General features: G+C 31.0%; 1 protein-coding gene across 3 annotated transcripts in view; it reads right to left on the reverse strand.

Moving 5' to 3' along the window:
• The window catches only part of LOC111414329 (titin homolog), a 139,023-nt gene that overhangs the window by 89,518 nt on the left and 21,720 nt on the right, over nt 1-27,785 (reverse strand). For all 3 annotated transcript variants that reach the window (XM_071199105.1, XM_071199107.1, XM_071199108.1), the window contains exons 10-11: nt 24,270-27,783; nt 24-18,686 (exon numbers count right to left, since the gene is read on the reverse strand). In XM_071199105.1, the coding sequence (XP_071055206.1) occupies nt 24-18,686; nt 24,270-27,783 (22,177 nt within the window). The remainder of the gene's footprint in view (nt 1-23; nt 18,687-24,269; nt 27,784-27,785) is intronic.

Here is a 27,785-nt window from a genome sequence, read left to right on the forward strand (position 1 = left end):
TTTTAATATCAACAACAACTTACCTTTCGGTTTTGGTTCACCAGTAACTCGAAAAGAAACGGTTATATCTTCTCCAGCAGCGACACTCATTAATGTATCCGGTCTAGATAAGAACATAGCCGGTTTTCCATCTCGTATTGAAGAAGGATGAACAACATCAATATATGCAGAACTGTAAATTTTTCCATAAGCATTCAATGCGCTAAAAGTATATTTTCCCGTTTCTGTGTCTGTTGCGTTTGAAAATATTAAAGTATATACTCCAGATTCATGAAACGTTCGGTGTCTAGTTGAAGCTCTCGGAAGAAGTTCTTCATTTTTATACCAATTAATCTCACTTGGTTTTCCTTTAACTTCAACTTGAAGACCGACAATTCCTCCCGATGGTACAACGCTGTCGGTTAAAACTCCCGTAAGATGAGGTCTCCGCGAATCTTGAAGATGCTTATTAGCTAACCGTTCAGATCGTTTACTAACATAATCTTCTTTTGATATAAACGAAACATTATGAGAAATTTGATCACTCCATAAAGTATTTTCAGCTCTACAAGAATATAGTGCAGAATCCTCAGAACTCGGTTGGGTTATAACTAATTTACAGATACCATCAGCTAAATAGTATTGTTTAATTCTTTCATCTTGATCATCCCGAATTTCATGTCCATCTTTGTACCATGTTATCGTAGGCGTTGGTTGCCCTCTAACTCTACATTCCAAGGTTAATTCATTGTCTTTAATTTTAAATTGTTCTCGTATTTGTCGAGTGAAAGTAGGCGGAATAGGTGAATGGTCAATACTTTCATATACTTTCAAATCAGCTTTAGTTGATGAATAACCGTAATCATTTTTAACGATACAAGAATATTCGCCGGAATCTCCTGGCGTTGCGTTTAATAATTCTAAAGTTGCCACACCATCAATGTAATGCGTTTTGAATTTACTGCTGTGTTGTAGTGGTAATCCTTCTTTTAACCATTGGATGGTATGTTCACCGGTGTCTACTATACTACATGTTAATTTTACTCTTGAACCGGATGTTGCCGTTCTTGGAGATAAATTCATTGCAAATGTTGGTTTTTTGTTAGCATCTTTTGGACCATAACTGGATGGTTTATAATCTTTTCTTGATCTTGGCGATGGTTCAAATTGTTCTCTCGGTTCGTCTTTAATTTCTGTCTTTATTTGAATACCGTTTAATGGTTTTTCATTTTCTTTATCTTCAATAATCGGTTCTGATATAATCGTGTCTTTCTTTTCATCGATTTCGATTTTATGCTTAAGTTTTTGTTCATCTTTTTCAATCCTAGTTTTCTTCTGTGTTGGTTTTTCGATGACTCCATTTTGTTCAAGTTTTACTTTTTCATCAGATTCTTTCTCATCTATTTTGTTCACGTCAATTTTCTTTGCATCCTTTCTCTCATCAACTTGGGGAGTTTCTTCTTTTTTAGTTTCCTCAACTTTAGCTTTCTCTTCTTTCTTTGATTTTGGAGATTTCTTTTTAGTGAGTTCTTTTTTCGTATCTTTGATATCATCTTGGACCTTCTTTGCTTCTTCCTTCTTTAGTTCCTTTTCGTCTTGTTTTGTTATTTTTTGTTTTGGTTTATCTTTCGTTTTTAAGGCAACTTCATCTTTAGGTTTTTCAATTAATTCTTCTTTATGGTGTTTGGCGATATCTTCTTCTTTAGGTTCAGCAATAATTTCTTGTACAGTCTTTTCATTTTCTTTATCAAGATGTTTCTTTTCTGTATCTTTTTCCTCCTTCTCTTCAACCTTTTTATCAATCTTTCCTATTTTGTCTTCTTCCTTCTTTTGCACTCTCTCTTCTTTTTGCTTTTCATCCTTCATTTGTACTTTTTCTTCTTGCTTTTCAATCTTCTTCTCAGCAACCTTTTTATCATCCATTCCTTTTTTATCTACTTCCTTCTTTTGCACTTTCTCTTCTTTTTGCTTTTCATCTTTCTTTTCCTCCTTCTTTGCCGCCATCTTTTCTATTCCGCTCTCTTCATCCTTTACCACTTTCTTTTCTTCTTCCTTTTTCTCTTCAGCCTTTTTGTTAACATCTTCTTTTTTCTGCGTTTCTTTTTTACTTTCTTTTGGTTTAACGTCTTTTTCTAAAGACTTTTCTTTCTTAACTTCAGGTACTTCATCAACTTTCTTCTCCGTCACTTTAGTTTTCAAGTTATCATCATCTTTTGGAGTTTCCACTTTTTGTACTTCTTCAGTAGGAGTTTTAGATTTCTTGCGTTTTTGCTCAGGTGATTTTTCTTTGGTTTTCTTTTCACTTTCTATCTTTTGTGCTTCTTCAATTGGTGTTTTTGATTTCTTACCTTTTAACTCAGGTGATTTTTCTTTGGTTATCTTTTCAGGTTCATCTTTAGCAGTTTCTATCTTTTGTGCTTCTTCAATTGGTGTTTTTGATTTCCTTTGTTTTAGCTCAGGTGATTTTTCTTTGGTTATCTTTTCAGGTTCATCTTCAGCAGTATCTACCTTTTGTGCTTCTTCAATTGGTGTTTTTGATTTCCTTTGTTTTAGCTCAGGTGATTTTTCTTTCGTTTTCTTTTCAGCTTCATCTTTTACAATTTCTATCTTTTTTGCTTCTTCAATTGGTGTTTTTGATTTCCTTCGTTTTTGCTCAGGTGATTTTTCTTTCCTTTTCTTTTCAGTTTCATCTTTAGCAGTTTCTATCTTTTGTGCTTCTTCAATTGGAGTTTTTGATTTCTTTCGTTTTTGCTCAGGCGATTTCTCTTTGTCTTTCTTTGGCGCCTCTTCTTCAACTTTCTTTTCAACATCTTTAACTTTTGTTATTTCTTGTGCTTGTACATCATCGATTGGTGTCTTTGATTTCTTACGTTTTTCTTCTGACGATTTTTCCTTCTTAATCTTCAAGTCTTCAGCTTCATCTTTTTTAATTTCTTTAGAAGGAGTTTTTTCTTCCTTTACCTCATCTTCAACCTTAACCTCTTTCTTATCCACAACTTTTTCTTTTTCCTCATCTTTTTCTTTACTCTTCTTCCTCTTCTTCTTACCTTCTAGTTCACCATCAGATTTTTTCTCAACAATTTCTTCATCCACTTTAACTTTATCATCAATTTTTAGAATATCCTTCTTGTCTTCTACATCTTTACTCTTCTTCGTTTTATCTTCATCATCAGATTTCTTTTCTTTATCATCTTCAACTACAATTTTCTCTGACTCTTCTTCTTTAATTATTTTATCCTCTTTTCTAACTTTTTCTTCTTCTTCAATTTTCTCTATTAAATCATTTTCGTTATCTTCTTTCGTTAAACAAATCAACGTTTTATAGACATCTTCAAGTAACAATTTTAAATTAACAACTTCAGATGCTTGTTTCTCAACATCATCAGCAACAATTTTATCCAAAATACTTTTTAACTTTTTATCAACATCCAACACAAGTTTATTAACAGCTTTATATTTCTCCTGTTTTGAAAGATCAATAACTACACAATTACTTTTAGATAACCCTTCTAATTTATCGGCTAAATTATTAAAATTCTTTCTTAATTGTATCTCGTTATCTTGAAAACTAAATTGCATAATTGCAGTTTGAATTTGTTTTAAAGGTTTTTCATAAGCTTCAGTTACTTTTAATATTTCAACGGGATAAGATTTTGTTTTAACAATAATTAAACATTGTTCCAAAGGTGGGATGACCTCGGATAAATTGCCAACGATATTTAAATCTTTTAATTTGTCACGTTTAAAATCGTCTATTATTCTAATTATAGTGTTCTTGACAACGGTAATCGATTGCTTTAAATTATTTATCACTGGAACTGAATTATTGAAGCGCAAAAGAACCTCAATTAATTTGTCTTTGTCACCTTTTAAAGACGATTGATCTTTAGTTGACGCATTTATTACACTCAACAACTTACCTACATCATCAATTAAACTATTTGTTAAATCAAGTGATGACTGAAGGTCATCAACATCTTTGTTATCTTTAAAATGAATTTCTTTTAATTGCAAGACATCTTCTTTTAACGATAACAAAGGCTGACTTAATTTATTTATTGACAACAAATTTGTTTTTTGTTTACCGGTTAATTCTTTTTGAATTTTATCGAGAGTTTCTTCGATTACGGCTGTATTAATAACCAATTTAGTCCTTTTAGAAGCCTCGGTAATTGAATATATTTTCACTTTTAGCGCTTTTAAAGGTTCCGTTATAATTTGCATACGCTTAACCTCTTTATTCTCGAAAGATAACTTTTCGATGTTATTGACGATTTCTTGGAGTGCGTCGGATCCTTTTTCTTCAATCGTTTCCGGTTTTTCGAGCGTCTCGAAAAGTTTATTGAAAGAATTTTCGAAGATGTCTAATTTTTCACTGGTAGAATAAGAAATTTCTTCGATGTTATCATCTTTAACTAATTCATCGACAAAATCTGATTTCTCAAGAATTGTTTTAAACGGTTCTAATAATTCAATTAATGAACCGTATTTTAATAATCCTTCAGATTTATTTACTGAACTTAATTTTGCAATTAATTTATTTAATGGGGACTTAAGTTTTTGAGTGGGCGATGTTTTTTCTAAATCCAATTTTAATTCATTAATTTGAGATTCTATTTTTGGAAGAATTTCAATTAAGGTTTTGAAAGAATTATCTTGAAAACTTTTACGGATATCAATTAAAACATTTTGTAATTCATTAAGATTATTAATTAAAGTAAGTAATTGTGAAATACTGTGAGGCTTTTCTGATACATTCTTAAGTGAAATATTTAAATTATCGATAGGTTTTTGTAAAGATTTTAATTTTAAAACTGATTCATCATCGAAATCTTTTTCACCGCTAAGAATTAAACCAGAAAATTTATTTAAATCTTCTACAATTAATTTTGTTGATTTATTTAGTTGATTAACACTACACAATTTCTTTTTATAATCATCTTTAAGTTTTTCTAGATTATTTATTAACTCCGTTTTATTTTCAATTTCAATTAAGGCCTTTTTAACACCTTCAACACTATCATTAAAATCATTCGATTTAGCAATATTAATATTTTTGATAATATCTAAAATAACCGAGTTTAATTCGATCATTTTTGGATTTAATGTTTTAATTTGTTTTCTTTTGGCAACTTCTTCAAAAGATTTCTTTAAAGATTCTAGGTTATTTATTAAAATTTTAGGTTGAATTGGCGAAGAAGTAAAAGCTTCTTGTAAATTTGCAACAGGGGTTTCAATTAAATTAAAGTTCTCGATTAACTCGTTAAGATCCTTAAACTTTTCTTCTTTACAGAAACTAATTTTTACTTCATGAAGTTCATCTTGAATCCCTTTTAGAGGAACGTTTAACTTTTCGAATGAATTCAATGCATTTTGAATGTTAACACCAAGATTTTTAACATTTGGATTTTTAGCCAGAACATTTTCTTGCAAATTTCTAAGATTTTCAATGATTTTGTCAAAACTCTCAACATTCCATTTCGGCTTTTCAGCATCTTCTAAAACATTCGTTATTTTTGCGTTCAATTTATTCAACGATTCCGATAAAATCATCACCTTTTCTTGTTTTGATGAAAAACTCGATGAATTAATCGATTCTTTAACAGCTTTCAAAGCATTAATAACCTCACCATCAATTTTTCCAATCTTTCCTTTTTGTGCCGACGATTTTTGATGTATCAAAACAGCCAATTCTTTTAATGGTTTATCAATTACTTTAATTTCCCCAGCTTTTCCTTTTAATTCATCAAAAACTTGCGCAGTTTCAAAAACGTTTACAATTTCCTTTAAAGGTTCCTTCAATTCAGACAATTTAATTTCTTTTTTGGTTGATGTCTCAATTTCTTTGTTAAGATCCAAAATTGTTTCTTGAAGATTTTCAACATCAAAACTTTCTTCCATTTCTTGTATAACAGCAACAATTTTTTGTGCAAAATCATCAACCGGTTTTAAAACAGCTTTCGATTCTTTACTTTTCAAAGAATTTGTAACAATTTCCAGATTTTCTTTCATCGCTTTCATAGCGTGAACAAGTTTCGGCTTCTCCAATTTCATTTCTTTGACATTTTCCTTCTTAGCCAAATTTGATAAACACTGAATCGATTCTGAAACAATCTTTAATGGCTTTCCAGCTTCGTTAATCTTCTTTTTAGTTTCATCCTCTAAAACTTCGCAAACTTTTTCATTTTCCAACAAATTCTTAACTTCATCTAAAGATGTAGATAACTCAATAATTGAGACTAATCCTTGTTTTACGATCGGTTTAACATCCTTGATATTACTCTTTAATGTTTCGATATTTACACGAGTCTCTTTAATGGATTCCTTAATTAATTTCGTTTTATCTTCTTTCGGCTTTTCAGCATCTTCTAAAACATTCGTTATTTTTGCGTTTAATTTATTCAACGATTCCGATAAAATCATCGGCTTTGTTTGTTTAGATGAAAAACTCGATGAAGTAATCGATTCTTTTACAGCTTTTAAAGCATTAATAACTTCACTATCAATTTTTCCAATCTTTCCTTTTTGTTCCGACGATTTTTGATGTATCAAAACAGCCAATTCTTTTAATGGTTTATCAATTACTTTAATTTCCCCAGCTTTTCCTTTTAATTCGTCAAAAACTTGCGCAGTTTCAAAAACATTTACAATTTCCTTTAAAGGTTCCTTCAATTCATATAATTTAATTTCTTTTTGGGTCTCAATTTCTTTGTTCAGATCTAAAATCGTTTCTTGAAGACTTTCAACGTCAAAACTTTCTTCGATTTCTTGTATAACAGCAACGATTTTTTGTGCAAAATCATCAACCGGTTTTAAAACAGCTTTCGATTCTTTACTTTTCAATGAATTTGTAACAACTTCCAGATTTTCTTTCATCGATTTCATTGCGTGAAGAAGTTTCGGCTTCTCCAATTTCATTTCTTTAACATCTTCTTTCTTCGCCAAATTTGATAAACACTTAATCGATTCTGAAACGATCTTTAATGGCTTTCCAGCTTCGTTAATCTTCTTTTTAGTTTCATCCTCTAAAACTTCGTCAACTTTTTCATTTTCCAACAAATTCTTAACTTCATCTAAAGATGTAGATAACTCAATAATTGAAATTAATCCTTGTTTTATAATTGGTTTAACATCCTCAATAGTACTCTTTAAAGTTTCGATATTTACACGAGCCTCTTTAATCGATTCCTTAATTAATTTCGTTTTATCTTCTTTCGGCTTTTCAGCATCTTCTAAAACATTCGTTATTTTTGCGTTTAATTTATTTAATGATTCCGATAAAATCATCGGCTTTTCTTGTTTAGCTGAAAAACTCGATGAAGTAATCGATTCTTTAACAGCTTTCAAAGCTTTAATAACCTCGCCATCAATTTTTCCAATCTTTCCTTTTTGTTCCGACGACTTTTGATGTATCAAAACAGCCAATTCTTTTAATGGTTTATCAATTACTTTAATTTCCCCAACTTTTCCTTTTAATTCATCAAAACCTTGCGCAGTTTCAAAAACATTTACAATTTCTTTTAAAGGTTCCTTCAATTCAGATAATTTAATTTCTTTTTGGGTCTCAATTTCTTTATTTAGATCTAAAATCGTTTCTTGAAGACTTTCAACGTCAAAACTTTCTTCCATTTCTTGTATAACAGCAACAATTTTTTGTGCTAAATCATCAATCGGTTTTAAAACAGCTTTCGATTCTTTACTTTTCAAAGAATTTGTAACAATTTCCAGATTTTCTTTCATCGCTTTCATAGCGTGAACAAGTTTCGGCTTCTCCAATTTCATTTCTTTGACATTTTCCTTCTTCGCCAAATTTGATAAACACTCAATCGATTCTGAAACAATCTTTAATGGCTTTCCAGCTTCGTTAATCTTCTTTTTAGTTTCATCCTCTAGAACTTCGCCAACTTTTTCAGTTTCCAACAAATTCTTAACTTCATCTAAAGATGTAGATAACTCAACAATTGAAATTAATCCCTGTTTTTTAATTGGTTTAACATCCTCAATAGTACTCTTTAAAGTTTCGATATTTACACATGTCTCTTTAATGGATTCCTTAATTAATTTCGTTTTATCTTCTTTCGGCTTTTCAGCATCTTCTAAAATGTTCGTTATTTTTGCGTTCAATTTATTCAACGATTCCGATAAAATCATTGCTTTTTCTTGTTTTGATGAAAAACTTGATGTAGTAATTGATTCTTTAACAGCTTTCAAAGCATTAATAACCTCACTATCAATTTTTCCAATTCTTCCTTTTTGTTCGGACGATTTTTGATGTATCAAAACAGCCAATTCTTTTAATGGTTTCTCAATTACTTTAATTTCCCCAGCTTTTCTTTTTAATTCATCAAAAACTTGCGCAGTTTCAAAAACATTTACAATTTCTTTTAAAGGTTCCTTCAATTCTGATAATTTAATTTCTTTTTGGGTCTCAATTTCTTTGTTTAAATCTAAAATCGTTTCTTGAAGACTTTTAACATCAAAACTTCCTTCGATTTCTTGTATAACAGCAACAATTTTTTGTGCTAAATCATCAACCGGTTTTAAAACAGCTTTTGATTCTTTACTTTTCAACGAATTTGTAACAATTTCCAGATTTTCTTTCATCGATTTCATTGCATGAAGGAGTTTCGGCTTCTCCAATTTCATTTCTTTAACATCTTCCTTCTTCGCCAACTTTGATAAACACTCAATCGATTCTGACACGATCTTTAATGGCTTTCCAGCTTCGTTAATCTTCTTTTTAGTTTCATCCTCTAAAACTTCGCCAACTTTTTCATTTTCCAACAAATTGTTAACTTCATCTAAAGATGTAGATAACTCAATAATTGAAATTAATCCTTGTTTTATAATTGGTTTAACATTCTCAATGGTACTCTTTAAAGTTTCGATATTTACACGAGCCTCTTTAATCGATTCCTTAATTAATTTCGTTTTATCTTTTTTCGGCTTTTCAGCATCTTCTAAAACATTCGTTATTTTTGCGTTTAATTTATTCAAAGATTCCGATAAAATCATTGCTTTTTCTTGTTTAGATGAAAAACTCGATGTAGTAATGGATTCTTTAACAGCTTTTAAAGCATTAATAACCTCGTCATCAATTTTTCCAATTTTTCCTTTTTGTTCGGAAGATTTTTGATGTATCAAAACAGCCAATTCTTTTAATGGTTTCTCAATTACTTTAATTTCCCCAGCTTTTCCTTTTAATTCATCAAAAACTTGCGCAGTTTCAAAAACGTTTACAATTTCCTTTAAAGGTTCCTTCAATTCAGATAATTTAATTTCTTTTTGGGTCTCAATTTCTTTGTTTAGATCTAAAATCGTTTCTTGAAGACTTTCAACGTCAAAACTTTCTTCCATTTCTTGTATAACAGCAACAATTTTTTGTGCTAAATCATCAACCGGTTTTAAAACAGCTTTTGATTCTTTACTTTTCAATGAATTTGTAACAATTTCCAGATTTTCTTTCATCGATTTCATTGCATGAAGGAGTTTCGGCTTCTCCAATTTCATTTCTTTAACATCTTCCTTCTTCGCCAAATTTGATAAACACTCAATCGATTCTGAAACGATCTTTAATGGCTTTCCAGCTTCGTTAATCTTCTTTTTAGTTTCATCCTCTAAAACTTCGCCGACTTTTTCATTTTCCAACAAATTCTTAACTTCATCTAAAGATGTAGATAACTCAATAATTGAGACTAATCCTTGTTTTACGATGGGTTTAACATCCTCGATATTACTCTTTAATGTTTCGATATTTACACGAGTCTCTTTAATCGATTCCTTAATTAATTTCGTTTTATCTTCTTTCGGCTTTTCAGCATCTTCTAAAACATTCGTTATTTTTGCGTTTAATTTATTCAAAGATTCCGATAAAATCATTGCTTTTTCTTGTTTAGATGAAAAACTCGATGTAGTAATGGATTCTTTAACAGCTTTTAAAGCATTAATAACCTCACCATCAATTTTTCCAATCTTTCCTTTTTGTTCCGACGATTTTTGATGTATCAAAACAGCCAATTCTTTTAATGGTTTCTCAATTACTTTAATTTCCCCAGCTTTTCCTTTTAATTCATCAAAAACTTGCGCAGTTTCAAAAACATTTACAATTTCTTTTAAAGGTTCCTTCAATTCTGATAATTTAGTTTCTTTTTGGGTCTCAATTTCTTTGTTTAAATCTAAAATCGTTTCTTGAAGACTTTCAACATCAAAACTTCCTTCGATTTCTTGTATAACAGCAACAATTTTTTGTACTAAATCATCAACCGGTTTTAAAACAGCTTTTGATTCTTTACTTTTCAACGAATTTGTAACAATTTCCAGATTTTCTTTCATCGATTTCATTGCTTGAAGGAGTTTCGGCTTCTCCAATTTCATTTCTTTAACATCTTCCTTCTTCGCCAAATTTGATAAACACTCAATCGATTCTGAAACGATCTTTAACGGCTTTCCAGCTTCGTTAATCTTCTTTTTAGTTTCATCCTCTAAAACTTCACCAACTTTTTCATTTTCCAATACATTCTTAACTTCATCTAAACAAGTAGATAACTCAACAATCGAAATTAACCCTTGTTTTACAATTGGTTTAACATCCTCGATATTACTCTTTAATGTTTCGATATTTACACGAGCCTCTTTAATCGATTCCTTAATTAATTTTGTTTTATCTTCTTTCGACTTTTCAGCATCTTCTAAAACATTCGTTATTTTTGCGTTTAATTTATTCCAAGATTCCGATAAAATCATCGGCTTTTCTTGTTTAGATGAAAAACTCGATGTAGTAATTGATTCTTTAACAGCTTTCAAAGCATTAATAACCTCACCATCAATTTTTCCAATCTTTCCTTTTTGTTCCGACGATTTTTGATGTATCAAAACAGCCAATTCTTTTAATGGTTTCTCAATTACTTTAATTTCCACAGCTTTTCCTTTTAATTCATCAAAAACTTGCACAGTTTCAAAAACATTTACAATTTCCTTTAAAGGTTCCTTCAATTCAGATAATTTAATTTCTTTTTGGGTCTCAATTTCTTTGTTTAGATCTAAAATTGTTTCTTGAAGACTTTCAACATCAAAACTTTCTTCCATTTCTTGTATAACAGCAACAATTTTTTGTGCTAAATCATCAATCGGTTTTAAAACAGCTTTTGATTCTTTGCTTTTCAGCGAATTTGTAACAATTTCCAGATTTTCTTTCATCGATTTCATTGCTTGAAGGAGTTTCGGCTTCTCCAATTTCATTTCTTTAACATCTTCCTTTTTCGCCAAATTTGATAAACACTCAATCGATTCTGAAACGATCTTTAATGGCTTTCCAGCTTGGTTAATCTTCTTTTTAGTTTCATCCTCTAAAACTTCACCAACTTTTTCATCCTCCAACAAATTCTTAACTTCATCTAAACAAGTAGATAACTCAACAATCGAAATTAACCCTTGTTTTACGATTGGTTTAACATCTTCAATACTACTCTTTAACGTTTCGATATTTACACGAGTCTCTTTAATCGATTCCTTAATTAATTTCGTTTTGTCTTCTTTCGGTTTTTGTAAAGCATCTATAATATTCAACACCTTAACTTGCAGCCCTTCTAAAGGCTTCTTCGTTTCAATCCTTTTAAAAACGTCTTGAGACGACATTAACTCCAAAGATTCTTTAGTTGAAATTAAAGCTTTTAAAACAACTTTTTTATTACTTTCAACTTTCTTTGGTTGTTTTGCTTTAACACTTTGCGTTACATCGATAATTGAAGCTGTAATTTTTTCTAAAGGTTTGATTAGATCGCTTAAATTTTCAGCTAATTTAGCATTTTCTTCGTAAATCGGAGAAATATTCATTTTTTCCAAATTTTCGCATAATTCTTGTATATTTTCTAATGGTTTGCATAATTCACCGATTGATAATAAACCTTGATCGCTCACCTCGAGATTTTCTAAAATTTTTATTTCATTACAAACTTTGCTTACAGTACTCTTTAAAGGAACTGGAACATCGGGTTTCTTTTGTAAATCTTCGCAAACTTCGCCAAGTTTAGAAGCAAGCTTTTCTAAAGGTGTTGATAAAACTTCTATTTTTTTAACATCCGGTTTAAAAATAACTTCTTCAACGGTGCGTTTCATTAGATTTAAATCACTAACTAAAGATGTTTTATCAGATTCAATGTTAGCGACATCTTTCTTTTGGACATTTTCGGAAATGTTGATGATAGCTTTTGCTATTGATTTAAGTGGTTCGATTAAAACGGAAACTTCTTCGACCGCTACATTTTCTTCTCCTACCAATTTAACATCTTCTAAAGCTTCTAACCAATCTTGTACATTCTCGATTGGTTGACTCAAAGCGCTTAAAGTCATTAAACCTTGTTGCCTAACCGGTTGGATTTCTTCAACGTTTAATTGTAAAGCTTGTAAACTGCTTTGAGTTTCTTGAAGGGTAGCTTTTAACAATTTCCCTTGTTCGGATAGGCCACGTTTTTCTTCGATTGTGTTGATTATCTCTGAAATTTTACCAGCTAAATTTTGTAAAGGTTCAAAAGAAATTTGGAATTTTGCAAGGTTTTCTTTCAAAGAATGTTTTTCCAGGTTTTCTTTTGTGGATAATAAAGCTTTAAGAAGTTTAGGTTTTTCAATTTCAACCACGCTTTGTTTATCTTTCGTGGTTTTAGGTTGGGAAATTTCAAATAAACTGGACGATAATAATTCTAAGGGTTCAACAATTGATTTTAATTCTTCAGAAATTGTTAAAATTTCTTTGGGATTAGATTCAAGCCACTCTTTAACATTTTCTAAAGGTACATTTAGTTCTACTAAGGAAAGAACACCTCGTTGAGTTGGAGATAAATCCTTCGGTTTTAATTTCAAACTTTCCAACATTTTCTTCGTTTCGACTAAAACAGATTTTAATTTTTTATACTTTTCGGTTTCAATTTTTTGAATAACATCGCTTAAATTCGCAGATAAAGCGTTTACTTTAACGGAAACTTCTTTAATTTGATTTAAATCCTTGTTATTTTCGACAATTACTAAAGTTTCCTTCATTGATTTTAAAGCATTTAAAACTTTGGGTGTTTCCAATTCGATTTGTTTGATATTGATTGGTGCTTCTATAACGTCTTGTACAGCTAACGAAAGGGTTTTAATAGATTCGATCAATTTTTGAGGTGTTAATTCTTCAACACCTTCAATTGAAACGAATTCAACATTTTCTAACGCGATATCGAGATCTTTTAACGGTTGATGTAAATCGTTAAGACTCAATATTCCTAATTGTTGGGATTTATCTAATTTTTTTATGTTTGAATGAAGAGTTTGGATGTTATTGCAAATTATTTCAATGTTTTGTTTTATTGGCGATTTAGATTCGATTTCTTTAACAATATTTTCAATTTTTGTGGATAATGATTTAATTGGTTTTAAATCAATTTTAGCTTTCTTTAAGTTTTTGTCTTGTATCACAACATTAATTTCTTCTTTAATTGCTTTTAGGGCTTGCAAAAGTTTTGGTTTATTAACTACAAATATTTGAGGTATAATGCATGGTATTAAAGCTGCAATTTCTTTCAATGGGTTTACGAGAACATCCAATTTTTCAATTTTTTCCTTATCCAACCAATTTTCAACAACTTCCAAAGGTTTGCTTAATTCTACAATCGAAAGTACTCCAACTTTTTTCACCCCTTCTACATTTAACATTTCCAACTCCTTTTTAGTTTCATTTAAAATTTCTTGAAGAACCGTTTTTGGTTTCTTTTCAACCCTTTGGATTACCTCACCCAATTTCGCCGATAACAATTCCAAAGTTTTGTTGACAACCTCAATTTCTCCTTTTTGTTGTTTTTGAGTCATAACAACCTCAACGGTTTCTTTTGTTGCTTTTAAAGCGGTTAATACCAAAGGTTTTTCTTTTTCTAATTCGTTGATTTGTTGGTGTTGAAGTTTTGTGACGACATTTTCAATTACTGTCGATGTTAACTTTATTGGTTCGATCATTTCAGCCAAATTCAATGATTTTTTGTCTTCAGTACTAAGTTCTTGGGCTATTTCTAATCCCATTTCTACGTCTTCGATGGATTCGCGTAATTCGATTAATGAAGAAAATCCTTGAAGTGGTTTTGGAAGTTCAGATACAAGAGGTTCTAAAGTGTTTAGGTCTAATTTGATTTTATGTAAAGTTGTTTTGAGAAGATTTTGTTCTTCTTCAAATTTAACATCTTCCTTTTGTTGACTTTCTGTTTTTGGTTCTTTAATTTCTTCTGGTTTTATTTCTTTTACATCAACACTGCTTGATTCTTTGGATGATTCTCCAACTTTGTCTTCTTTTGGTTTAGCTTCTTCCGTTTTTGCTTCTTCTGGAACTTTCTTCACTTCATCTTTAGAAACTGCCTCAATCTTGTCTTCTGAAACTTGTTGGATTGGTAATCTTTCTTCTTCTTTGACAACCTCTTTGGATGGTTCTTCAAGTTTGTCTTCTTTAGGTTTAACTTCCTCCTTCTTTGCTTCTTGTGGAGTTTCCTTTACTTCATCTTTTGAAACTGCCTCAATCTTCTGTTCTGAAACTTGCTGGCTTGGTAATTTTTCTTCTTCTTTGCCAACTTGTTTGGATGGTTCTTTAATTTTGTCCTCTTTTCGTGTATCTTCCTCTATCTTTGCTTCTTCTTGAACTTTCTTCTCCTCATCCTTAGAAACTGCCTCAATCTTCTCTTCTGAAACTTGCTGGAGTACTATTTTCTCTTCTTCCTTGACAATCTCTTTGGTTGGTTCTTCAAGTTTTTCTTCTTTAGGTTTAACTTCCTCTGTCTTTGCTTCTTCTGGAGTTTTCTTCACTTCATCTTTAGCAACAACCTCAATCTTCTCTTCTGAAACTTGGCTTGGTAATTTTTCTTCCTCTTTAGCAATCTCTTTGGGTGGTTCCTTAATTTTCTCCTCTTTTCGTTTATCTTCCTCTATCTTTGCTTCTTCTTGAACTTGTTTCTCCTCATCCTTAGAAACTGCCTCAACCTTCTCTTCTGAAACTTGCTGGAGTACTACTTTCTCTTCTTCCTTGACAACCTCTTTGGTTGGTTCCTCAAGTTTTTCTTCTTTAGGTTTAACTTCCTCTGCCTTTGCTTCTTCTGGGGCTTCCTTCACTTCATCTTTAGCAGCAACCTCAATCTTCTCTTCTGAAACTTGGCTTAGTAATTTTTCTTCTTCTTTAGCAATCTCTTTGGATGGTTCCGCAATTTCATCCTCTTTTCGTTTATCTTCCTCCATCTTTGCTTCTTCTGCAGCATTCTTCACTTCATCTTTAGAATCTGCCTCAATCTCTTCACCAAGACTTTGTTGGGTTATTAATTTTTCTTCTTCTTTATCAACTTCTTTAGATAATTCTCCAATTTTATCTTCTTTTGATTTATCTTCCTCCGTCTTTATTTCTTCAGAAACAATCTCAATTTTTTCTTCTTGAGCTTTAACATCTTTAATTTCATCCTCCCCAACTCGTTTTAACTCAATTTCTTCTTTACATACATCTTCAATTTCACTAAGTTGTGCATTTAAAACCTCAATTGCAACATCAACTAACTTTAACTTCTTCGTTTCAATTTCTGTAAGTTTACTCTTGCTCAATTCTTCTTTTAGAGAAGAAACAGCTTTTCCTAACGAAGGTTTATCGATTTTTAAAACACCAACTCCTTCAGCTGGGGAAATAGAACTCAAAATAAATAAGTTGAATTTCTTTATTGGCTCATCCATCAAGTTGACTTTAGTTAAAACATCATGGAAAATATCGTCTATTTCTTCTTTATCGTAAACATCTTCAAGTTGTTTAACCGCTTCGTGAAGTGTTTTTAATTGTTTCTCTAATCCAATAACTGACAAAATAACTTTTTGACTTTCAGTTTGGATGTTTTCGATTTTCGATAATTTTTCGCAAGAATCTTTTAATTGTTGTATATCTAGCTTTAAAGGTTCTGTTTTTAAGATTTCTTTTTTATGCTCTGATTGTATTTCGGATATCGTGGCTGATAATTTTTGAAGACTTCCTTCAACTTTTTGCAAATGTTGCTCATTTGAAGTAAATTTAACTTTTTCGATGCTTTGTTTAAGATGATTTAATACTTTTATGGTTTGAGGCATTTCAGTCAATTTTTCATTAGATAATTCTTCTATTATAGATTTAATCGATTCTATTTTATTAATTTCTTCAATAGGAACAATTTCTTCGTACAAAATTTCTTCTAAATTCACTAAATTTGATTTGAGTTCTTTAAGGGGTTCAACAAGATTTTCAATTTTTATTGCCTTTTGAGGAGATGGCATATCTTGCGTTGATTTTTGCAAATTATTTTGGATATTTTCAACTAAATTTGCTAACTCCTTAATGGGTTTGATTACAGTGTTAAAATTAATTAATTCTTTTTCAATTTCCTCTAATTCTTCCCTCAACCTTTCAAGACATAATTTCTTAGGAAATTTACTACTTCTTGTGATTGGACTTATTGCAGATTTAAGCGCCACTATTTTTAGCAATAATTCATCTCTATTTAAAGTACTCGACGATGTTTTAATAAATTCTGATAATTTTAAAACCGGTTCGATTAAGCTCGATAAATTCTTAATATCTGTATTATCTAATAAATCAAGATCTTCTTTCGTAAATTTATTAAAATCTTTTAATGGTGCATTTAAATTTTTGATTAAATTAAATAATCGTTGATTTTCTAAGTCTTTAGCAATAACATCTTTTGTTGTTTCTTCTAAAGATAACCCACTCTTAATAATTGGTTGTATTTCTTCTAACTTACTTTGTCGTGAATCAACCAATTTTAATTTATCACACAAATCTTTAACGTTCATTTCAAGATCTCCGAGGAAATTTATAATTTCTGATTTCGATTCCGATTTAATGATTTCATTGATTTCATTGTTATACTTCTCCAAAGCTGGAATTAATTGGGAAACACTCACAACATTCTCATTTAATAAATCAACACTCGATTTCATTGCAGTTGCTAAATAATTCATCCCTGTTTGAAGTCGGAGTAACTTTTCAGATAAATTTTCCGAAATATTTTTATCCGTTTTAAGTTTTTCTTGGATCAACCCAATTGTAGTATAGATCGAATTTATTGGGTTAACAACATCTTCAAGACCAAGTAAAGGTAAATTAATTTTAGCACTTTCAAAAGATGTAGCCATTAATTTAGATGTTGAAAACAACTTTTCTAATCCTAATAAAATATTTGAAATCTTATTTTCAACATTTTCTTGAATCGTTTTATTAATTATTTGGGACAAACTTTCAGAAAGATTCTTTAAATTATTTTGAATCAATTTAGATTCATCTAATTTTAATAAATCATCATCAAAAACGCAATTATTAATTGATTGTCTTAAAGAATTATAATTTTTCGTCTCTATAAACTTTTTTATTGGTTCCTGAAGCTCTATTAACTTAACAAACAATTCCTTACTTGACATCTTCTTAATTATTTCTAAAATTTCTTTGCTCGGCTTCAAAATAAGATCCTCCTCTGAACTTTGTATCAAATTTTCGAATAAAACACTCAAATCACTTTGAATTTGTTTGATTTCATGGTTATCTTTCGACTTATTTTTAACACCCAATAAAATTTTATCAATATTTGAAACGTTCAATTTTAATTCGTCAATCATTCTGGGCTGAGTTACAAATTTATTTAAACGAACCTCGATATTATCTAATTGCTCAATTATTTTATTTACTTCATCATTAATTTTGCTATCGTCAAATTGGGAAATATTCAAAATATTTTGATTAACTAATTTTAAATCGATTAAAATTGAATTAATTTCTGTCATATTTGAAATGTTTTCTTTGCTGAAATTTTCTAAAATAAAAGTGTTATCTAAAAATTCGTCAATAATTAAATTAATTCCTTCCAATTCGCGACTGATTAACATTAAATCTTTAAACACGCTTAATCTTTCCAAAACAGGAGATAAGCTTTGATAACTTTGTTGGATTTCAATTAAATTGTTTTTCGTTTGGTTTAAAATTGAAGAAACTTCTAAAATAACTGGGACTTGTTTTAAATTGTTAACGACGTTAATTGAAGATCTTTTTAATTCAACAAACGAAGAGTTTAAAAACTCCAAACAAATCGTATCAAGAGGAAGAGAAGTCACCAATTCTAAATTTGGAATTAAATTTTTTAATTTATTTGAAACATTTTGAATGGAAGTTTCGGAGATATTATTTAATTCGGTTAAAGATCCAATTAATTCCAATAAATTATTGTCGATAGATTTCAATATTGCAAACGATGTCTCATTAATATCATCAACAACGTGATTTTCAATTATTTCTCTAACAAACTTAACATTTTCTTCGATTGATTTAATTGGTTTGTCTAACTCCAACACAATTTTATAAACAACTCTATCGATAGGATTTGAAATTTTAATTTTTTCATAAATCTTTTCAAGTTCTTTCAATATTTCTTCTGTTATCTTTAACATATTTGTGGTAAATACATCATCTTTTCTTACACCCATATCCTCTTTTATAACATCTTCAAATTGTTCAATCGTTGCTTTTAAAGGTTCAAGTTTTTTAATGATAACTTCAAAATGTTGAACTTCAACTTTTTGAATTACCATTTCAATGGAAGTTTTTAATGCTCCAACTGTTTTTAAGATCATCGCTTTATCTAGATCTTTTATAACCGGTTTCTGTTCAACAATCTTTATATTACCTGGTGTTAGTTAAGAAAAATAACAATAACAATCAAAACATAATGGGGAAAAAATCATAGGTGTGAAATCAACACGCTGAAAGTTTAGTGAAAATTATTACACGGTAAAGTCGTTTTAACTCGAAATCATTTTAAATCTTAGCTGACACTTAATGGAGTAATAATAATAAACATATGGAATAAACGACCATGCCATATTTTCTTGATTGGATCTTTTTCGTACTTACTTTATATTTCTTAAAGGTACTTCAATTGTTCCTATATACTTCTTAACGTCAAGAAAATTTATGCTAACGCCATGAAGTACATTAAGAACAGGTTCTGTTTTCGAACTATACTTTGCTATTATGACCATGGCAACAATGAAGTTTGATTGGGAGGTTGTGAAAGTTAAATAGCTGATTACCTTTTATTTACTTTGCTAATATACTAGTAATTCAAAGTGATCTTGTAACACACAATAATTTTCTGACTGTCTTTCTAGCTAAAAGTATTTATCTAACCATTCCAATTTAAAAACTTCTTAGTGTTATATCTTAGTGTCGTATGTCTTAAAATTTTAATATACGCACGGTCAACATCTTTAATTTGTTGTCATGTTTAACTTCAGTCTTGCCTACATAAAAGCTCCAATCAATCTTATTATTTATCGTAATTAATTGCGACTAAGAGGTTTCAATAGCTGCTATAGCACAAGACAAGGAGAGAAGGTTATCTTTACTACGTATGATTTTTTTTTTTTTTAAATTCGGCAATTTGAAATTTTTCATTGCAGAATTTGGATTTTCATCAATCAAATCTAGTCTACGTCTCTAACTTAAGCTTAGCACTAATAAAAATCGTTTTGCACCACTCTCCCGACAACGAGGGATACTGCAGCGACTTAGTTCGAGTTCCACCTCAAAGAGTTCCTTAGATAATAAAGTGGCGAAATTAACTCGTGATAGAGTGGACGAAATCTGCCTAACACACTCTTAGAAGAATTGTAAGAAAGTTGAACTACTCGTGTTTGAGAGCCATTCTTTGTCAGCCGAAGTTTGTTTTCCAAAATATCGTTCTAAAGCTGTAATACCATTACACCACCAATATATAAGTTTATGGGACAGAGAAACTCCATTTTGGTATAATAAAAATGTGGCATTAATTATATTTGCGAGAATATATAATACAAGGCGGTGAGTATTGATGATTTTTGAAACGCCACTGTTGGAATATGAGTAAAGTGAAGGGAAGAATCAATGGCTGAAAATATTTTGTATGCGATGCAGCTTAGTAGTCATAGATACGTGGCCAGACTGGCCATTAAAGCAACGCAGTTTTTGTGGTCAGACGTATCATTCGGTGTGGTTGCATTCGGAATATGTACTAGACCCGTACTTTTTCGAAGAAAATGAACCAATGGAAACTGTACGGTAACTGTAACTTCTTAAGGGTATTTGGAAATGATTCAAATTTGTTTCCAATAACTGGGGTTAGAAAATATCCACTTGTGGTTCTGGCAAGATGAAGCAACATACAATACTGGGAGAATTTGCATGGCTGCTCTAAGAAATATGTTTCCTGGATGACTTGTATCTCGACATAGTGATTTTAATTGCCCGCCAAGGTCACCAGGTTCTATCAGCCCTGATTTCTTCTTATGGGGGATATTTGAAATCTAAAATTTCGCAAATAGGCCTCAAAGGCAAAAAGATAAAAATTTATCATGCCTAAAAATCTTTGTAGTTCCTTTAATGTTTTTGGTTTTGGAAATTTTGAAATAGCATCAATCCTAGACCTAGAAGGTTGAATACCGTCGCTATAGTGATATGATTACAGAGAAAATTTATGAGAGTAACTCTAAAAACACATTTTGATGGTTGGATGTTGATATTGAATGCACTTGACCATTCAAATAATTTCTCGAGATGTAAATAATGTTCTTGTTCGTTACGACTTGCAACGAGAATGCCATATAAATAAACGAATAAGAAGTTGATATTCGAAAGAACCTCGTGGAAGGTTCTGATCAGCGTTACGGAGGCCAAAGGGCATAGAGGTAAATTCGAAAAGACCAAAAGGAATGATGATAGCTGCCTTGGGAATATCGTCTTCTTCTACTGGAATTTGATGATATGCCCTTACTACATCCACTTTTGTAAAAACTTTGCATCCATTCAAATGTAAGTTGAAATCCTGAATATGTGAAGGAAAGTATGTTCAATCTATGAACTAGTCCTAGATATACGGTTGGAACAAATCTAATTACTTAAGCTCATTTTGGGAAAATCAAAATTATTCTTCAAGTATTAAGTAATTCGTCATTCGAGATAGTGTTTTACAAGATTAGTGGCAAATTTCCCTCTCTTATGGGAAGCAAGATGGTTTGTAAATTATAAAGCTATTTCATTTTTTTTATGAAAACCACCAAAATATATAAGGCTCTTGAAGATCTGGCTACGACGCCAGAGTGTAGCGCAGCTACAAGAACGATAGCTCATCAGCTATATTGGACAAGGTATTAGTATAAGTTTTTCTTATGTTGAAAGCATGTATATAGAAATTAGTAAAGATCGTAATTCTTTGGAGGAATTTATCTTCAATAACAAGCCGGTTCGAAAGAAATAACACACCAGCATGTTCTTTTTTCGGGGATATTTACCTGGAAAGAGTGAATGACTTCACATACCTGGGGGTCAAACTATCCAAGGATGGTAGCGAGGAGCCGGATGTCCCAAGAAGGATTACAGACGCAAACAAAGCCCTTCTCCATATATTTAGATTGCGTGGTGTACACTCCACCAACAAAATACGTTTATATAACAGTGTTCTAAGGCCAATATTAACATATGAGTGCGAAGTCTGGGTCCTCACCAAGAAAATGACAAACTATATAAGCATGTTTGAAAGCAAAATCCTAAGAAGAAAAAAATCCAGGTATAATCGCGAATTGTACGAAATACACTCAGTTCCAAAAAAAGTGACGCACTTGATTTTTGACCTAATTTTAATATCTTATATTTTTTAAACCAGTGGGATTTAAGAAGTATGATCACATTGTCAAACAATTGACGTTGCCATAGCAATTAATTTGTCGTTGTGTCATTAATTAACTACAAAAAAGTTTTGTAGTGATTAAAATTACATGAAATGCCTCAAATAAATCCAGAACAAGTAGCAAGATTAGTTGCTTTAGTAAACAATGGGCGTGGTAGACGTTACGCCGCTCGTGCAGTGGGAGTCCATGAAGCAACTGCTCGTAGAGCAATCCGCAAGTACGAACAAACAGGAAGCACTGCTCGGAAGGTGGGTTCTGGTCGCCCTAGAAAAACATCTCCAAGAGATGATCGTTTCTTGAGATTGCGGATTTTACGGAATCGATCACACACTGCGGTAAATGTTCAGCAAGATCTTCGCCAAATTTGTGGTGTTGCAATAAGTAAGCAGACGGTATGTAGACGTCTAAAAGAAGTTAATTTAAAAGCTAGGAGATCTGCAAAAGGTCTTGAATTATTGCCCGAACATCGTGCTGCTAGAAGAAATGTTGTTCAAAATTATGGAGAATGGAATATTCCTGAATGGAAGACATGGTGGACATGGTGGATGGAAGAAAAAGAGTGTGAAGAAGGACTGGTGAAAGGTTTAATCAGAATTTAATAACAGAACGCGAAAGTTTTAATGGTGGGTCGGTTATGGTGTGGGGAGGGATGTCAATGAATGGAAAGACACCCCTTCATATTCTTCCGGTGAGCCGGTCGATGACGGCCCAAATTTACATTGACATTATACAACAGTATATCTTACCTCATGCAGAGTTAGTGGGCAATAATTTTATATTGATGCAGGATAATGCCCGACCACACACCGCAGTAATAGTGCGAAACTTCTTAGAAGCTACGGGTATCACCACATTACAGTGGCCTGCGAGAAGCCCCGATATGAACCCTATCGAACATTTGTGGGATGAACTAGGGAGAAGGGTACGTTCTCACGAGAGGCCTCAGGAATGCCTCGCAGAAATAGCAGATGCGTTAGTGGAAGAATGGGATCGTATACCAATGGAAACGATAAGAAACCTGATTTCCAGTATGCCGCTTAGATTAGAAACTCTTAGAGTTGCTAGGGGAGGCAATACACGGTATTAAGCAGTTATCCCAGTTTATAATTTAGTGTTTAATAAAACTTTTTTAAAAATTCGTATCAGTTTATTTCACTAGAAAACTGTTTTTCCATAAATTCAGAAAGTTGGCAATATGCAAAGTTTCAACAAAAAAGCTTCAATTCGGACAATTTTAGAGATAAATTAATGATTAAAAAACAAAATGCTCATAAAAGAAACGTCTTTCATATAGGGTGTAAGCACTTTTTATACCATTACTTGATTAATACACAGGGTGAGTCAAAAATTAGGAAAAAAACATGGTTCCAGTTTTTTCACTACCATTCCGGAGTCATTGAAAAAATTTCCACCTTTTTAATTTTTTTTTTAAGACAAGGGAATTGGCTACCAAAAAATAAAAAAATAATAAAAATCAGCCCACTGGTTTAAAAAATATAAGATATTAAAATTAGGTCAAAAATCAAGTGCGTCACTTTTTTTGGAACTGAGTGTATATAAAGAGATGCCTATATCCGTTTTTGTCAGAATACAAAGACTCTGATGACTGATCACGTGGTCCGAAGAAACGCCTAAAACAGTACTCGAGTCTAAAATAGACCAACGCAGGCCAGCGGGAAAACCCAGAAAGAGATGGCAGGATGAGGTGGAAGAGGACGCGAGAAGTATCCTCGGCATCAGGAACTGGAAGAGAGCGGCTATGGATAGAGATAGATGGGGAAAGAAACTGAAAGAGGTTAAGGCCAAAGCGAGCTGGTGTACCATTAGAAGAAGAAGAAGCATATGTTTTGTTATTCTGTACAAAACCATTGCGAAAAAGATAACACATGGTTACAGTATTGTCAAGGGAAGCAAATTCGAACAGACTTAATACTTCTACACGTTTCAAAGGAAAATGAACGTTTTCCACAATAGCTGAATCATGCCTTCATGACTTTGACGCCAACGACTTGTTTGATTGAATGAAGTTTTAGCTAAGAAGAGTGAGAATATAGCTCAGATCTACAATAACTGACCAGCAACTGACTGGGCTATGCATGCTAAATGACCATGGAGAAAAAGAGAAAAATAATGAACAATTTAATATATTAAATATTTTCGCATGCTGCCGATCTATTTCGATTTTGTCTATAGCCTATGATAATTGCCCACTATTAATTACATATAAATTAAGAAATTTTAATTAAAAATACCTTCATAATACTAAACAGTCAATTTAAAGAATTTGGGAAGATTTTAGAACACAACTATTTCCTGAAAAAAATTATTTTTTTCCAGGATTATTTAATATAACTTAACCGAATTATCCATAATGGGTTAATTATCTGGGATACATATTGAATAATCATCTATTGAAGTCAACTTGCTAAACAGTCATAAATTATATCATAAAATCGAGTAAAACAGACTTTACTGAATTTGAGTGAACTCTATTGGCATGCTGATTTCACACCAGTAATAGAACTAAAATAAATAAAACTACTTACCTATTGCGATTGATAATTTTTGCAGAGGTTCATCCAAATACTTTACAACTTCCATATTTTCTAAAGAAATATCTTCAATTTTTCCGGTTGTTATTATAACTTCTTCAACTTCCAACAATACTTCTTTAATTTCAGCGATTGATTCAACCAATCCCATTGTTGTTGAAAACGGTTTTTCAGCCACATCTTGAATGGATGCTTTTAATGTTTCAATGTTAGTTTCCAGAGTTGTTAAAGGTTGTTTGATAGCTTCAATAACTTTGATATCACGCCTCTCTGACAACTGATCAATCATAATTTCTTGGATACTTGTTTTAAATTGTTTCATCATTTTAGATAATCTTTCATATCTTTCAATAACTTTAGAATCATCACTAATATCATTCAATAACTTGACCTCATTTAACATTGTTTCAAGGATTGGTTTAAACATATTTTCTTGGGATTTGTTTAAAAATTCTTCGATTTCTTTTTGGAAATTTTCTAAAAATTTATTTAACGATTCTAAATCTTGGTTAATATTTTTAGTTGTCTCCAAAGATTTATTTATAGGTGAAAGTTGTTTTATAATTTCGTTATCATTATTATTAATTATTTTATTAATTCCATCAACTTCTGAACTAATTTCCGAAATTATTTTATTAATTATTTTAATTTCACCAACTTTAGTTTTTATTTTAATAATTCCTTTAATAATTTTATCTAGCGGTTCACTTATTTTTTGAATAATCGATTCCTGATCTTCAGGAATATTAGTTAAAACAGCTCTAGAACAAACTGAAATAATCACGTTTTGTAACGCATCGAGAGGATTTGAAAAATCATTCAAATTAAGATCCTTAAATTCTTTGCTTTTTGAAATATCGATTATCTTTGTAAATTCATTTCCGATCCTTTCTAAAATTGGAATTTCTTCTTCGACGATTTTAGCATTAACAGATTGATGCAATTTTAATTCTAATTGATGTAAAGGGGTTTGGAGTTCCGATAACAAATTTAAATCACCTTTTTCGTGTTTAATCACCAAAATTAATTTTAAAAATTCATTTAAGGGTGTGTTTATATTTCTTAATTGACTCACATCTTCGATAGTTTTTGGTTTTTCTAACACTAAATGAGTAAAATGAATCGCTTCTTGTAAATCTGATAAATTTTCCGAGATAACGTTAATAGTTGATGGAGTTGGTGCTTTAGGAATTTCCTCAATTTGTTCGTCTTTAATCACTATAATTTTTCCTAAACTTTCGTTTAATTCTTGTAAAGATTTATCGATGTTTTCAACTGATTGATTTTCTTCTAAACATTTAGCAATATTGTCAACGGAATCAGTTAAATTATTTAATTCTTTCATATCTTTCTTTGTAACATTTTCGTCGGTTATTTCACCCATACTTTCAATAATAGCCCTTAAAGGTTTTTGTAACTCAGTTAAAACAATCATTTTGGGTTCAGGTAACTTTTGCTCAACATATTTTAAAATTACTTTACTCAGATTTGTAACGGAACTAGAAAATCTTTTAATCGCCAAACTTTTTTGTTCTTTTAATTCGCTCTGAGCAACCTTTTCTTTTTCTAAAATTTTCTCCACGGTATTTGAAATATCTTGTAAAGGTTCGAGAATATCTTTTATTTGCGACTCTTGGTTAACACTAGCAACAGCAATTTGAAGTTTACTTAGCGATTCCTCAATTTTCTCAATTTCTCCTTTACTATCAGATTCTTCGATTATTGTATTTATGTCTTCCATACAAGCTGCTGTTATTTCTAAAACGTGTAATTCATCTTGGGATAACTTTTCGCTTTTTCCAACGAGGATGTTTTCGGCAATAAATTGGAGTGCCGTTAAAGGTCTCGGCATTTCATGCACAGCTACTTTTTGTGCTTTAACGTCCGAAGCTGGGTTTAAGCTTGAAACGTTTTCTTGAAGATCTTGTAAAATATTTTGAAGTTTCTTTAATGACTCGGGTATTTCTTTTGGTGTGACAGGCTCGGTTTTTTCTAATAATTTAAAAATATTTACGTTAACATTTTTGAGTTGTTCAACAATTGGAGTGTAAGTTAAATGTTTTCCAATGTTTTCTTCTAAACCTTGAAATTCTTTCAACGTTGCAATTAAAGCTTTCGATTTTTCTTCATCGACATTTTCATAATTAACATTTTGAGTGTTTGCTAAATATTCATTAAAATGATTTATGCATTTTTCCCCCGCTTCTAATACAGCAGCCATATCGTGTCTTAATCCAACGTTTCTAACCTTTAATATTTTTTCTTCTAATTTAACTAACTGTTTTCCTATATGATTGAAGATATCTCGTTTAAGGTCTTCTAACTTCGTTTTATCCATCATAACGATGGTTCTTATCGTATTTTGTAAAGCGTTAGCCATCGATTCGGAATATTTACTCGCTAAAGCTTCTTCTTCTGGTATTCCTTCAAAAAGATTTATGACGTTTTTAGCCGTTTCTTCGAGAGGTTCCATTATTTCTTTTACTTGGGAGTCTTGCTTTATAGCTACGACAGCCAAACGTAATTCTTCAATCGAAGTTTTTACAACGTTAACCGTAACATCTGGTAAAGCTGAAGATTCTTCTAAAGAAATATTTTGAGCCGTTACTAAAAATGAATTTATTTCCGATAATGTTTTTTCAGCTTTTTCGATTGCATTCACTTCGTCTTTATCTAAATTAGCAGTCGTACTTAATTTATTTTGAAGAGTAGTTTCTAAAGCGATAATTGATTTTTCTAATTCGTTGATTGCTGCTTGTTTAGATTCTGAGAATTTTTCTTTTTCAATTAAACCAACAGAATCTTTAAGGGTTTTCAATGACTTTACAACGGGTATTTGAACTTCTTCATTTAGAATCACTCGAATTAGTTGTTGTAAAATTGAAATTATTTGTGCAGATTGAGATTCAATTGGTAAGTCAACTAAGTCTTTTTTGATGTTTACAACGATTTCTTGGGAAATTTTATTTGTGACGATTTCACTTTGAATCGATTCTAAACATTTTTCTAATAAATTTTCAATAATTGATATTTTTCCAAGATCTTCGATTACATTTATTTCTGAAGTTGTCATACTTTTTGCAATTACCGAAATAATATTTACGATTCTTTCTAATTTTTCTTTCTGGGGTAATTCTCTTGTTACATTTGATACGCAAAAAGTATTTATTGATTCCAACTGGTTAATTATTGGTTGTTTAACTTCTGTTGGTTTCTTTTCTAATTCCGTAATAATTAATTTTTCTTCATCAGATTTATTTTCAAGGTTCACATCTTTTGATGTTGATGGTTTTGGTTCTTCTTTTGGTGCTTCAAGAATTTGTTGTTCATTTTTGACTTCCAATAAATTTTCTTTCTTTTCTACTTCAGGTGGAGTGATTTCTTCTTGCTTTGAAATTTCCTCGGTTTTTGATGGGACTGATGGCTTGGGTTCTTCAGTTTGAACTGATGTTATTTCGTCTTTTTGCATTTCAACCATTTGTTTTTCTTCTTTTACTTCTTGGGATACCT

Source organism: Onthophagus taurus, chromosome 1 (genome assembly GCF_036711975.1).
Source record: "Onthophagus taurus isolate NC chromosome 1, IU_Otau_3.0, whole genome shotgun sequence".
NCBI lineage: Eukaryota > Metazoa > Arthropoda > Insecta > Coleoptera > Scarabaeidae > Onthophagus > Onthophagus taurus.